General features: G+C 55.2%; 1 protein-coding gene across 3 annotated transcripts in view; it reads left to right on the top strand.

Moving 5' to 3' along the window:
* The window catches only part of PSD (pleckstrin and Sec7 domain containing), a 46,462-nt gene that overhangs the window by 22,899 nt on the left and 10,291 nt on the right, over positions 1–13,272 (top strand). For all 3 annotated transcript variants that reach the window (XM_085065405.1, XM_085065408.1, XM_085065407.1), the window contains 5 exons: positions 4,628–4,822; positions 5,336–5,416; positions 5,979–6,091; positions 6,909–6,967; positions 7,517–7,606. In XM_085065405.1, coding sequence (XP_084921531.1) covers positions 4,628–4,822; positions 5,336–5,416; positions 5,979–6,091; positions 6,909–6,967; positions 7,517–7,606 — 538 coding nt within the window. The remainder of the gene's footprint in view (positions 1–4,627; positions 4,823–5,335; positions 5,417–5,978; positions 6,092–6,908; positions 6,968–7,516; positions 7,607–13,272) is intronic.

The following is a 13,272-nucleotide window of genomic DNA, read 5'->3' on the forward strand; positions in this document are numbered from 1 at the left end:
CCACATCAAGGCATGATGGGCAGCAGTAGCCTGGACACAGGACTCATCAGCCCACCATGGCACAGAGGACAGTGGATCCCAGGCAAGTCTGCCTGCAGAGGCATGAGCAGCAGCACATACCTGTAGGATGCAGCCCTAGTTGTCAGACATTATTTTCAGCCCTTGGATCTGACTCAGAGTCCCTAGGTTGGTCTTGGCCCAACGGTCCAAGTCACCCAGGTTTTCCAGTGCTGACCCCATGGCATCTGTGTCACTGAAGGAGAAGACAACCCTCCATCCAGCAGGTGAGTAACTGGATTTTTAAGGCTCTCAGCTGACACCAGGAATTGTTTGGTGGGATTGTAGTGTCAGTCCCTGTCCTCTGCAGGAGCAGTTGTGTCCCTCACAAAAAGAGCTAGTGGGATGGGATAATGGAGGACAGATAGACATCTCCAGAGACGGCTGGTGCTGCAGGGGAGGTTCTGGAAGTCTGCAGAGAAACAAGACTGAAGAGGGGCGCAGCTGCCCAAAGTTCAGTCCTATCTGAATCTGTCAGAAGTAACGCTGGTGGGTGCCGCCGTGGGTGGGTGATTGTTGGACTCCAGAGCTGCTAAAAAGCACAACCAGCCCTGCCTGTGGTTGGAGGCTGGTCTAGCTGACCTTCAAGTGTCCTCCCAGCCCTCACTTCAATTCTGCGAGGAATGAACCGGCCCAGATCTTTGCTGTCATAAATCAAAGTCGCTCCACTGAGACCGATGGAGAGAGCTGCTTTTATTTAGCTCAGCCAAAGATCCGGTCTGGTACATTCTTAGCAGCAACATTAGGCAGGCTTGGTTTGCTTGGCAGAGACAATGAGCATCTAGCTATGCATGTGGGCCTTCCAGAATTGAGGGGAGAGTGCTACTCTGCCCCATGCACCTGTCCCTTGTGGACTTGCACCAGGCTCCTTGCCATGTCCCTTCACAATGGAGGATGAAATCAGCCTCATGTGGGGAGCAAGAGGCACTTGAATTGTGTTTAAAGGTCTGGAGTTTCCTACAGCAGATGTCTTGCCTGGAAATGTGTCAGGATGGATCTGGACAGCCCAGGAGCTTAGCTGAGCACCCTCCTTAGCTCCTGGGAACAGGTTGTTGCTGCAGGAGGGGTCTCACTGTGCTGGCATCCCTAGGGTGGAGGATACCAGGCATGTCCCTGCTGGCTTCTGGGAGGTGGAGGTCAGCTCCTTGGGTCTGGCTTTGCAGAACTAGAGGCATCTTCCTGCTCCACATCCCAGAGAGATTTGCTCCTGGTGGCAGCAGCCACTGAGTGAACATGGTGCCAAGTAAGCTTGGTGATGGTGGCAAGGTGGAGAGGATGTCAGGACTCCTGCAGTGACACACTGCATTGCAGCCAGGGAAGGTGCTGTGGGCTCTGCTTCTGGGCTCCAGGCAGGCAGCTAGAGGCGGAATGTTGGGTTGTGAAGATGACCCAGCTCTGGGAAAGGACTGTTTGGCCCTGAGAAGGAGCATTTGGGCCCTGGAGAACCATCTGATTCCTGGGAGGAGTGTGTGTGGTATGATGGCCCTGAGCAGGACCATGGTTCTGCAGCAGCTCCCCAGGGCAGGGAGCACAACCAGTCCTTTTGCTGAGCTGGGGTGGGAGGTGGCCAGTGAAGAACCTCTGTCCCAGGGTGAACCCTGAGCTGGGTCACATGCCTTCCTTGCAGAGACCCCCACGTGTGCCTCACTGCAGCACACTGGGCTCACTAGCAAACATCTCTCAGGTGACAGGGGGACCTGTGCTCCCAATGACATGAGTAGTGGCAGCAGGGAGAGGGATGAGCTAGCACTGTGTCTGCTCAGGAACCACTTGTTTCAGGCACACCAAGGATACATGCACAATATTGAATTTGATCTTTATTCCTTAAGTGTGTATTTAATGTAAAAAATACTATCTCAGTGTTTCTTCAAGCCAAACTAAAATGTCACTTTACAAAGTACACCAAAAAACCCTCACCCTGAGACCTGCAATTAGCTCATTGGCAAGAAAATTAGCATCACCTAAGTTACCTCAGATTTGGCACATCTCTTGCTCTGCTCTCCATTTACTTGAGAATTGGACTCTTGTTTTTCTGTCTTTAAGCTGTGTGTTCTCCAAGCCAGCTGGGGCTTTGAGTGGTGGCAGATGGATGCCACAAAGGGGGCATTCTGAACCTGTTGAGGCTGATTGTCCATATTTAACTGCACGAGAGTGGCTTGAGTGCTAGACGAAAACCCGTTTCATGGCATGGTTGAGTAGTGCCTCATCCTGAGAGCAAGGTTATGCTTTGCTGACGTAAAACAACAAATCAGTACTGGGACTTGATGAGGGAGGGAGCAGCAGATTCCACTGGTAGAGCTATTTGAGACTCAAGCTTTGAGATCCCTGCATGCCCACTTCAAGAAGCAAGGCAGGAATTGTTGACATAGGTTGGGACCCTGTAGGGAGATACAGGTACTGAAGGACAAGAGAGATTTTGTAAATGACCCCATGCCTGGATGCTCAGCGCTAGGTAGGAAAGCTGAGGACCACAGATTAGGAAGAGAGGTCATGGCAGGAGACTCAGAGATCTAGGTTTGTCTCTGGAGGCCTCAGGAACTGGCCATGTGAGGGAGGACAACCTCTCAGGCAGGATAGATGAGGTCTAGAAAGGTGTCAGGAGTTTCAGGGATGGTGCAGAGAATAATTAAAAGATCTTTAGAGGGTGATTGAGCAGCGACTTGCTCTGGAGGTGCAGTTGGAGCATGGGGAGTGTTGGAGGGGTGGCTTTGCATTTTGTAGCTCAGCCTGTGGCTGGAAAAGCACCCTTGGAAGTGCTGGGCTGCTAAGGGGACAGTGCCTGTGCCCTTGTGATAGCAGATAAGGATTTTAGCAAAAAATGCAGTCACCATAACCCATGTCTGGCAGGTGTCAGTTGCTGGGGTGGATTAATCTCCTCTGCCTCTGGGAATCAAAAAGCCTGTGACCTCTGTCCTTGGTTGAGGTCACAGTGACTGCAGCCTCACAAGGAGGCCCAGGTGTGTGCCCAGCACTGGCCCAGCAGCACCCAGCCTGTTCTGCTCTCAGGCACCCCTCAGAGCAGCTTTGACCCTGCAGCCAGTGAAGGCACAGCCAGATACCAGGCCCCATGCCAGCAGCACCTTTGGATGTGGCTGTTTTGGGAGGAAAAGAGCTTTTAGGCAGGTGGGAGATTTGCCTCCAGGATGGGGTGTGCTGATGATGCAGACAGTGATGCTGGAAGCTGCCTGCCCAGCACAGCTCCCCAGAGCTGGTGGAGTCTGCCCTGGTGAGCTCCTAGGGACCTTGTGACCATTCTCATGGCTGCTTCCACCAGGGTGCATTGGAGTGATAGATAGTCTCCCTGGGGAGCACTGGAGCCAAGTAGGCACTCATCTACCTGGGCCACCCATCCAGGTCTTACCACAATCAACTCCTGGCACCGCTGAGTTCAGCAGTGTTCCAAGCAAAGTATATCTCTCCGAGGACTTGCAGAGTGTTGGAGCTGCTTTCACCAGGGAAGTGTCTGACCCACAGCTTTAAGTGCAGCACAGCTTCTCCAGCTGCACACTGGCTGGGGGTGACAGGAGGGTGAGAAGATGGCACCTGAGAGCACCCCGAGGCATGAGGCAGCCTGTCAGTATTGTGCAGGGCTCCCCTGAGACAGGCAGCGCTGAGCAGGAGGAGGCTCGTCCTTCTTAAAAAAAGCAGAGCCTCAAGGAGATTGGCCTGGGTAATTGGCTCAGGAGAGCAGGCCTCTTAAAACTCAATTAGAGACTTTTAAAAATAAATCAGACTGGAACATTGCGAGGGCTGCCAGAAAATTTGGGCGAGGTCAGAGTTGCTTAACATTTGTTGTTGATTAGATTCAACCAGCTTTTGGTTGGGATAACTTCTGCGCAGCTGAGTCAGATTGCTTTGGGGACCAAGCCAAGAGTGTCTCCTAACATGGCCATTTAAGGCGTGGTGGGCTGAGAGCTGATGGGCAGCCTGGAGAAGACAGGGCACCCCACTGGGAGCTGGGAGGCCAGGGGGGTTTTCCTTCCTCTTCGCCCTCTCTGCCTCAGCTTTGCCATCTGTGTAGTGCTTTGAAATCAGTGTGTGGGAAAAGTCAAACAAAGGAATTATAGTTGTCTTGTCTTGGGTATAAGCTGCGCTTGAGAGTAGCATGAGAAGTTTGTCCAGATTAAAAAATGAGTATGGAGCTGTAGGACAGCATGTGATGTGCACATGTTTCTGCTCCAAGCCTCTGCTACGGCTGAGCTTGGCAGAGCTTAAGCCTACACCTACAGTTTCACAGGTTCAAAGCAGAGGACTTTGGGGTAGTATGAATCCAGTATGCAGGTGTCAGTTGCTGGGATGGATCCAGTATGAATGTGGGTTTAAATGCCTTGGTCCAGTCACTCAGTCACTGGCTGCCCATCACCCCACCTCTCCTCCCAAACTTACATTCCCAGACCTTCACTTAGCTCCCTTAGCTGACCTCAGTGTCTCTGACCAGTGCAGTTCATCCTGGGTTCAAGCAGTGAGTAGCTAGTCTCCAAAGCAGGGTGAGGAACATGCATTTCCTGAGAAGCTGAACAAGGAGAGGATCTGTAGGCAGGCTAACGTGGAGTGTCCCTTCCCATTGCAGTGACCACCCCCAGAGCCAGATGGTTTCAGACTCGGAGTCGGAGATGGACAGTGTGGAGCAGCTGGCCCTGGGCAGCACAGACACCCTTTCCAATGGACACAAGGCTGACCTGGAGGCTGCCAAACGCCTGGCCAAGAGGCTCTACAACCTGGATGGCTTTAAAAAAGCAGATGTGGCTCGCCACTTGGGGAAGAAGTACGTGTGGGCATTTGCAAGGAATGTTCCATTCTGCAAGGGGCTCACTTGCATCCACAGTGCACCCACAGCTGCTGCCCTTGTGGGGAACCAGACTGGCAAGGAGCCACTGCCAGGATCTCAAAACCCACTGCTTGTGACTGGTACATCTGCACCAGGTGTTCCTCTAAAGGCCTTAAAATCTAGGAGACATCCAGATTTTGCTACCTTCCTACCATGACCGCATTTTGGATGCATCAGTAAGGTGTTGGGGCAGGGGGGTGGCTAGCTGACCTCTCATGGGCCCTTCCTGCTCTAGCTTCTCCATTTTCTCTTACATGCCTAGTATTCCCAGTGGATTTGTGGGTGATGTCTCTGAGTTTCATGGGAGCATGGGGTGTCTCTGGCCTTGGCATGCCTCTTGCAACCCTGGGGAGCTCCCAGCCTCCTCGAGTCCACCCAACACCTATATACCTTTGGCTGTCCACACAGTCTGGTCGATCCCATTCTCACCCTCCCCCTTTTCTATTTCAGCAACGAGTTCAGCAGGATGGTGGCAGGGGAATATCTGAAGTTCTTCGTGTTCACAGGGATGAGCCTGGATCAGGCTCTCAGGTCAGAGCTGAGTGTGTATGTGTGGGTGTGTGTGTGTGTATGGTGGCCAGCAGAGCGGGGTCCCAATAGACCATGCCCTCTGCAGCTCTGCAGCCACACAGAGATCTGCAGGAGCAGGCAGGCCCCATGATTCCCACCTGGAGATCCTCTTACCTTTTAAATAGGAGAGGGTGATTTCCAAGATGGTCTCTCAGCCATGCAACCAAGAAAAAACACCCCTGGTATTAATGGTCAGTGCAGTTGAATGACAGTCAGGTTCACTTAGATCTGGGTTTCCCAGTCTTAAACTCAAATCCTTCTGTTGTTACACCCACCTCCTTTCCCAGTGTAGCTCCTGGGACTGGCTATAGGTCTCTGATGTGCCAGCAGGATATGGTGCTGTGGTCTTGGAGGAGAGTCCCACAATGGGTTTGGAGGGAGAGAAGGATGTGCAATGGCAGGGCTTCATCCGGCACACAGGAGGGTCTCCAAACCAGAAAGCACAGCTCCATTCTTGCACAGGGTGAGTTGCAGAAACTGTAGTGGTCTGCATGTGTGACCAATGCTGCTGCTGCTTTTTCAGGTCCTTTCTAAAAGAGCTGGCCTTGATGGGAGAGACACAAGAGCGAGAGCGAGTGCTGGCTCATTTTTCCCAGCGCTATTACGAGTGTAATCCCAATGCCATTTCTTCAGAAGGTAAGAAACTGTGCATGTCTGTGGTGTGTGTGTATGTGTGTTTCAGGAGAGCCTATGTGTTTGTCAGCTCAGTGAAGGTGCTCAAACTGAAACTACCCGTGAGAGCAGGGTGAGAGCCTATACTGAAGCCTTAGGAAGATAGCCCCAGTATGTCATTTCCCTCAAATGACAGATGCTTTAGATTTTTTTTTTTAAGCCTGCTCTGGTTGGATGATGCATAATTAGGGCTCAACCCATTCTTAATTCTGACCTTGAGCAGATTAGCACAGGAGGCACACTTAGCATATTCCTTGCCAAATAGACCCCAGCTCTCAGACCCTCAGCTCAGGGAATATCTAAGTGAGGAAACTTGTGTGCCTAAAATTTGGGGAGCACAGACACCTACTTTGTACTATATCTTGTCTTTGCACCTCTCCTGTGTGCATTCATATGCTGGGTCTTCTCTGGGCTGGCTCTGGGACATGTGAGGTTTGGGCTGCCTGGCTGGCAGAGGCTGTGTCGGTCCTACCTTGCCATGTTAGGAGCTCTGCAGGATTAGCTACAGCACCACTGCCTGGCTATGGGGGCTGCAGGCTTGGAAGGAAATTGGTGTGCTCGGGTTTGGAACCAGCTTCAATCCAGTGGCCTCCTACCTACTTACCTCCATGCTGTCAGCAGTGCAGTGACTCCCACCTTGTGCCCAGGGTGGGAGGAGGGGGCTCAGCGCTGTCTTGGAGGCTCAGAGCCCCCATATCCTTCCTGAGATGCTGAGGCACTGGAGCACCAGCTGCAGGGCTGAGCTGGGGGCTCTAATTCCTGTCCTGTGCTTGTGCTGCAGACGGAGCCCACACCCTCACGTGCGCCCTGATGCTGCTAAACACAGATCTGCATGGACATGTAAGTTACCACTGCCATTGTCCCAGTCTGTCCCCTGTCTGACCCCACCACCCTGAAATTGTAGGTGCTCAGGCAAGAGTGAGGACAGTGCTAAATGAGCAGGAGGCATGGGACCCTGGGCCTGTGACAGCTGGTCACCCCCAACATGTTTGGTGAAGAGAGAGGAGAAAGGCTAAATAAGAGGAGGGGCTGATGAAAGAGAGAGTGGGGTTTTGAAGGACACTTGCTGAGCTGAAAGATGTAGAGGTGGGATGAGGACAGAAAAGAAAACTGGACAGGGAAAGAAAGTGGGAATGAGACTCCAAAACTAGCTGCCATTGGGAGCAGGGAGCACTCAATTTTGGAAAAGGAAGATATTTAATACTTCTGGAGTCTGTGCAAAGCCAGCAGCTTCCCAATACTTGCAAACAGCCTTCCAGAGACCTGGCTGGTCCCTCACCACTCTGCAGAGATGGGGTACCTGTTCCTGGGCTGTGGGACCTGCTCCAGCCAGCGCTGACCTCTGTCCCAAAGGTAATCCCCATATCTCTCTCCCCCTGACTCCCCCAGAACATTGGGAAGAGAATGTCCTGCTCCGACTTCATTGGCAACTTGGAGGGACTCAATGGAGGCACTGACTTCCCCAAGGAGCTGCTCAAGGTAAATTTGGTTGTTCTGCATGGCCAGCCTAGCAGCAGGAGCAGAAGTGAGAGCTTTGGGCTGGATCACATGGAGGGCTACCTGAGATGCTATGAATGCAAGACAGATTAACATGTAAGAACAGTGATGGTCCCTGAGCCTACATTTGTGCTCCTGCCTTGCTGAGGGGAACATGAGCTGCTCCATTCCCCCAGGAGGACAGTGGAGCTTTGCCTGGGGTTCTGATTCCCTCATTGCTCTTGCTGTGCCTGTGTTGCAGGCAAGGGAACACACATGGGGCAGCATACTAGGCCTGGTTTGCCCAGCTGCTGCCAGCAGCTTCCTGGCGTCAGTCCTATGGTACTCAACCCCTTCTGATTCCCTGAAGCACTGGGGCCCAAAACTTTGGCCAGGCCTGGGATTGGAGCCATCTCTGGTGGCAGACGTGACATGGGCAAGGCGTGGCAATGGGAAGAGTGGGCTGGATGTTAAAACCTCAGAGCTGGGAACTCACCACACTGGTGTGACTGGGGGACTCCTGCCTTCTCCCTGCCTTCTCCAGTTCACAGGGGGGCTTGGTCAGGGAGAGCAGTGGTCAGCAAACACCTCTGGCCTTGGACTGCTTCGCTTCTCTGGCATCGCCTGCTCTCAGGAGGGTTTTCTGAACTGCTGTCTCCCTGTCTCAGTCTCTGGGAATAGACTTAGCTCCCATGGGGTCTGCCAGACAGAAACCATTGCTGTTGGTGAAATGCTACAGTTGGCAAATACTCATGATGTAGAAGATGGGTTCCCACAGGGTGCTGAAGGCACAATGGGGGGGAGGCGGTTGATGAAAAAAAGGCAACAGAGGATGAAAAGCTGAGCTCCCTTTTCAGCCTTTGTGGGTCTATTCCTGTCTGTGTCGCTCACCCCATCATTAAGGGGTTACCAGCAGTTCTCAATAGGGCTGTCCTCCCTCTCAGCCCACACTTCGCCAGTAAAAGGAGTTACTCAGGAAAAATTCTCTAATTTTAAACCCAGCTCCAGAAAATGCTTTAAGCACACAAAATGGATGGAAACATGAAATGTGGACCCTGAACCCCAGCCCGTCAGTGCTGCTGCACCTTGGAGTATCTGAGCTCCACAGACATCTTGGTGTGCCCCCTTTGCAGCCTTCACTGCCCCACGGTTGGGTACCCACACTTGAGGCATTGTTCTATTGAAGTTCGTCCCCCAAAGTGCCAGCAGTTCGAACATACGAGATCTAGTTACCGCATCAGATCCCAGACAGTGGGAAATAGGGCAGCAAGTAAGTGCCACGAAGCTACAGGCTTTCTCTCATGGGCAGGGGCCAAGACCTTTGCTGGGTGTGAGGGAGTGGAGGGAGGCTGCGGTGCTGCAGCACAGCCCCGCACAGCTCTGCCTGCAGCCCAGCAGCTGGGAGGCTGCTCTGCTAAAAATGGCCTGTTCCTTCTGCAGCTGCGGTGCTTCCCACCGCCGCTTTTCAGCCGCCTCTGTACGGGAGCCGTGCTGGGGAGAGGGAGTGAAAGGCAGTGTGAGGAACCTCAGGCAGGGCAGGCTGCAGCTCCTCACCTGAAGCACCACTCCACTTCAGAAGCCCCTTGCCCGTGCAAGGGGGAGTGGGGTTCTGGGGCAGGTGAGATGGAGAAAGTGCTGTTGGCTTGTGCTGGGGGGACAACTGGGAGGGGGAACTTGTGCCTCTGCTGGGCAGCCTCATCCATGCTCATCCAGAGAAGACACTCTGCCCATCGCTTTTGGCTGCTTGGTGCTTTTGTCCCTGCACGGGCTCAGGGGGCAGACAAATGGGGAAAGGCTCTCCCACTGCCCTCCCTGTGTCAGCCTGCATTAGCCCTGTTACCCTGAGTAGGATGCTTCCTCCTTGGCAGACCTGGCTGGCAAGCTGTGCCTGGGGACTGAGGCTCCTGTGCAAGCGTGCCGCACAGCTGGCTGGCTAATTTTAGCGCTCCAGGAGCACATGCGTTTCCTAAGGGTAGCAGGGGAGGGGAAGGGCTGGCAGGCTTCACAGGAGCTTCCCAAAGCTCAAGGCTGGGTCTTGGGCAGCTTCGGCACCATAGAAGAAAGGTCCGGGGGGCTCTTCCAAGCCTCCCTGGGTAGACAGCACAAGCTGCTACCCCATGGAGTTCAGAGCTGGAAGGCTGGAGGTGGGTCTCACCCAAGGCACTCTGCCAGGGAACTGGGGCAGTAGGGCAGGACCTAGGTGGCTGCAGAGGCACAAGGCCACCATCCCCTGTGACTCTGAGGACAGCATCAGGAACAGACCCACAGGGAGCTTGAGCACCCACCTCATCTCTGGCTGCAGGGAGTCCCAAGGCAAACGCAGCATGATGCTTGAGAGCATGTGGCAGCTTGAGTCAGACAAGAACTTTATCTGCTACTAGATAATACACGTAAACAGTCCCAGTTTTATGCAGAAACAATGAAAACAGTTGAAGAGCTTTCACAGCTGAGCATCACATCCCCCTCACTGCCAGTGCCTCACTATGCCCTATACAGCACTGCTGCTGGAATTAAGGCAGTGCTGCTTTAGCGGCACTGCTGCTGGAAATCCTTTCCTCTGTCTCTGAAAGCTCCTGTGGAGAGCTATACTCTGCAGGCAGGGCTGCTCAGCTCTCCAACTGAGGTGTCCCCCTGATCAGGCATGGAGCCATGCCAGTGATATATATGTACCCATATAATGCTGTGCCCGAAGATGCCCACATATGCAGGCATACCTGAACTCCAGTGGTGTTATGAAGGCAGCTGCCCATGGAGCAAGGAAGGAGCTGAAAGCAGGACATCCTGGAGCTGGTGATATTTTGGTTAGCTCTTGAGATGGTGCTTTTCTCTTGACAGTGTGATTTTAGCCCAGGCCTCCTGGGATTTCATTCACTGTTGCTGATTGTCTGTTACATTTTAGATGTGGATTTGACCTTTACATGATTGATCACTTTGTGGAGCCTTAGCTTGTCTCCATCTTTCTTACTCTTTTAGCTTAACCTTGTGCTTCACTGGCTGGTAGAAACACAGTAGGGCCAAATCAGGCCCCATTTCTCACCAGCACTGCTTAGCAATTGCAGGAATGAGCCAAATCTGTGATGTCTTCCAGCCTAGGAGCCCAGAGCACGTCACAGATGTTAATGAATAAAGCCTGACAATGCAGTCGGGTCCTCGGGGGAGGAAGGTAGGATGGGCCCCCACCTTCCAGCTTGGAGGCACAACAGCAGGGCTCAGACGCTCAGAGTGCTGGGTAAATGATTAGCAATGTGGGAAGAAAGCCCTGGCTCCCACCTCTGAGCTATAATCACAGGAACGCTTGCTCAGTCTAATCCCCCGGGCTATTTTTTTTTTTTTTTTTGCCCATTCCCCCGGGGAGCGATAGGCTGCCCTGCCCCTGTCTCCCATGGCTCCCCTGGGCCTCAGGGGCAGCCCAATATATCTGATGTGCCAGGCACCCATGTTCCCTCCCTCACAAGTTGTGCCCAATGATCGCTATACCGAACAGTTAGGACAGAGTGGAAAATTTCCCCCTTTCCACTGGCTGCATCTCCTGCTCAGTCAAGCCTAACGAAATTACGCATCGATCCTCATGCTTTCTGCAAGGATGCCCAGCTTTTTGCTTCTTCACGGGAGCAGCTGCCTGAAGCATCTCTGTCCTGCCCATAACTAGCTGGGTGACTGTAGCTACTGATGTTTCTGCCCTGACCTGTGAAGGACAGACAAGAGGGTTAAGTGTAGGATGGGCACTGAAGATGGAAACTCTGAACATGTCTCCACTGGGCCCATCTCCTACCAGTTTTGTAGGTCCCTGGTGGGGGCCGGGCTGCAGCAGCAGCAGCTCTGAAGCCTGCCCAGCTGGAACCCAGCGGAGGTGCCACCTGGCCCCTGTAACTCAGGAGATGTCACCACCGCGGCCCCCCCAGGAGGGTACAGCCACCTGCTCCCACTCTCCGCGGAAAGGAGGCAGGGACGGCCAGCTGGTGCACCAGGGGCAGCTCCGGCAACTCGTGTGGCATCAGCGTCAGGGATGCTGTCCCCGCAGGTGCGATGCCCACCGGCGGCCCCTCGGCGCGGCTCGGCCCGGCCGGGCGCCGCGAGTCGCCATTGGCTGTGGCGGGCGGGGCGGGGCAGCCCCGCCTCTGTCGGGAGCCGCCGCCGAGCCCGGCCCGGCCCGGCCCCGCTTCAACAGGCGGCGGCGGAGCGGCCGCGGCAGGCAGGGTAGGGTAGGGCACGGCACGGCACGGCAGGGCCGGGCAGGGCAGGGCAGGGCCGCGCCGCCGGGCTCCGCGCCGGGCGCCCCGCCGCCCCCCCGCCGCCGCCGGCAGGATGATCGGCGTCAACAGCATCAACAGCAGCGCGGGGCGCATGCGGTCCCGCTCCATGTGCTCGGTGCGCTACGGGCGCAACTACCGCGGCGTGGAGACCTTCTGCTACGGCTGGCCCCAGCGCTCCCGCACCCTCAAGCCGGTGCTCTACACCGACCTGGTGGTCAGCCGCATCCAGAGCCGCCGCAAGAAGAAGCCGGTAAGCAGCGGGTCGGGGAAACGGGGGGCGCCGCGGGGGGATGCGCAGCGCCCTGCGCCCCGGCGGGGACACGGGCCGGTGAACACGCCCGGACAGTCGCCGTCCCACCCGCTGTAAGAGCCTCAGCCCTGGTACGGATGTAGCGAGCAGCCAGCCCCATCTCCCTCTCCTGCCTGCTTTCTGCGGAGCCGGGTCTCCGCCCGAGGATCCCCGTCCCCAACCCTGCGTTTCTCCCCCCCTATCCCACCCTGATCACGGGGGTGGCGGGAGCGCGTCAAGACCTGGGTGACATTGCGCCGCTTACCGTGGTCTGGCAGCAATGCTTGCTCGAAAACATCGCTGCGAGAGGAATCCAGGACAGAGCCGTACCGCTGGGACCTGCCCTACGGCTTAGCATAAGTGACAAGCTCTGCGGGCTCTCAGCCAAGGTTTGCGCTGCACCGTGCCGTGCCAGCCCAGCCAGGGCAGACTGGCACCCACCTTAGCGTCGGGAAGAGCCTCAAGGCAGCGCGGAGGGGCAGCGCCGCAGCCCCGGCTCCCAGCCGAGCAGAGTTGGAGAGGAAGGAGTGTCTGCCTGGACAAAAAAGGGCTTTTTACTGCCAAGAGCTTGCTCGCTGTGAGCCGGCATCCGTTTTGGAGGTGTTAGGCGGGTGCGCATCGGTCCTGGATGGGAAGAAGCGAACAGGCTGTCTCTGGGCGCGTCCTGCCTCGGTCGGGTCCCTGCCTGCGGTGTAGTAGCGGGAGAAGAGTCCACACCGGCCCCCTCTTCGCAGGCAGGCTGGGGCAGAGCAGTCAGGGTTACCCCAGAGCTACTTGGGCTGTCCCCATGGCCAAAACCAGCCCGGTGGGGCCATCGGGGCCGTGCCAAGCCGCGGTGCTGTCATAGCGCAGTACGGTCTGGGGGCAGCATTAAGTTGTGACGCACTCGGATGGAAACATGCAGTTGGGAGATGCTCGGTCGCTGCTTCGCGCGATGTGGGGCTGCGCTGGGAAGGGGCTGCTGTCCTGGGATTATAGTTGCCTGGGCAAAGAGTGATTTGAATATTTTAAAAGAGGTTGGTGCAGCTTACAATGTTACTGAGTCAAAAGTGTGGGGCCAAGATGGGTAGCTGTCACCTGCTGCCAACCATGACTGCCGCAGGGTGGAAGGTGATGCACAGGACATT

Source organism: Lichenostomus cassidix, chromosome 6 (genome assembly GCF_008360975.1).
Source record: "Lichenostomus cassidix isolate B80296 chromosome 6, HeHo_3.0, whole genome shotgun sequence".
Taxonomy (NCBI): Eukaryota; Metazoa; Chordata; class Aves; order Passeriformes; family Meliphagidae; genus Lichenostomus; species Lichenostomus cassidix.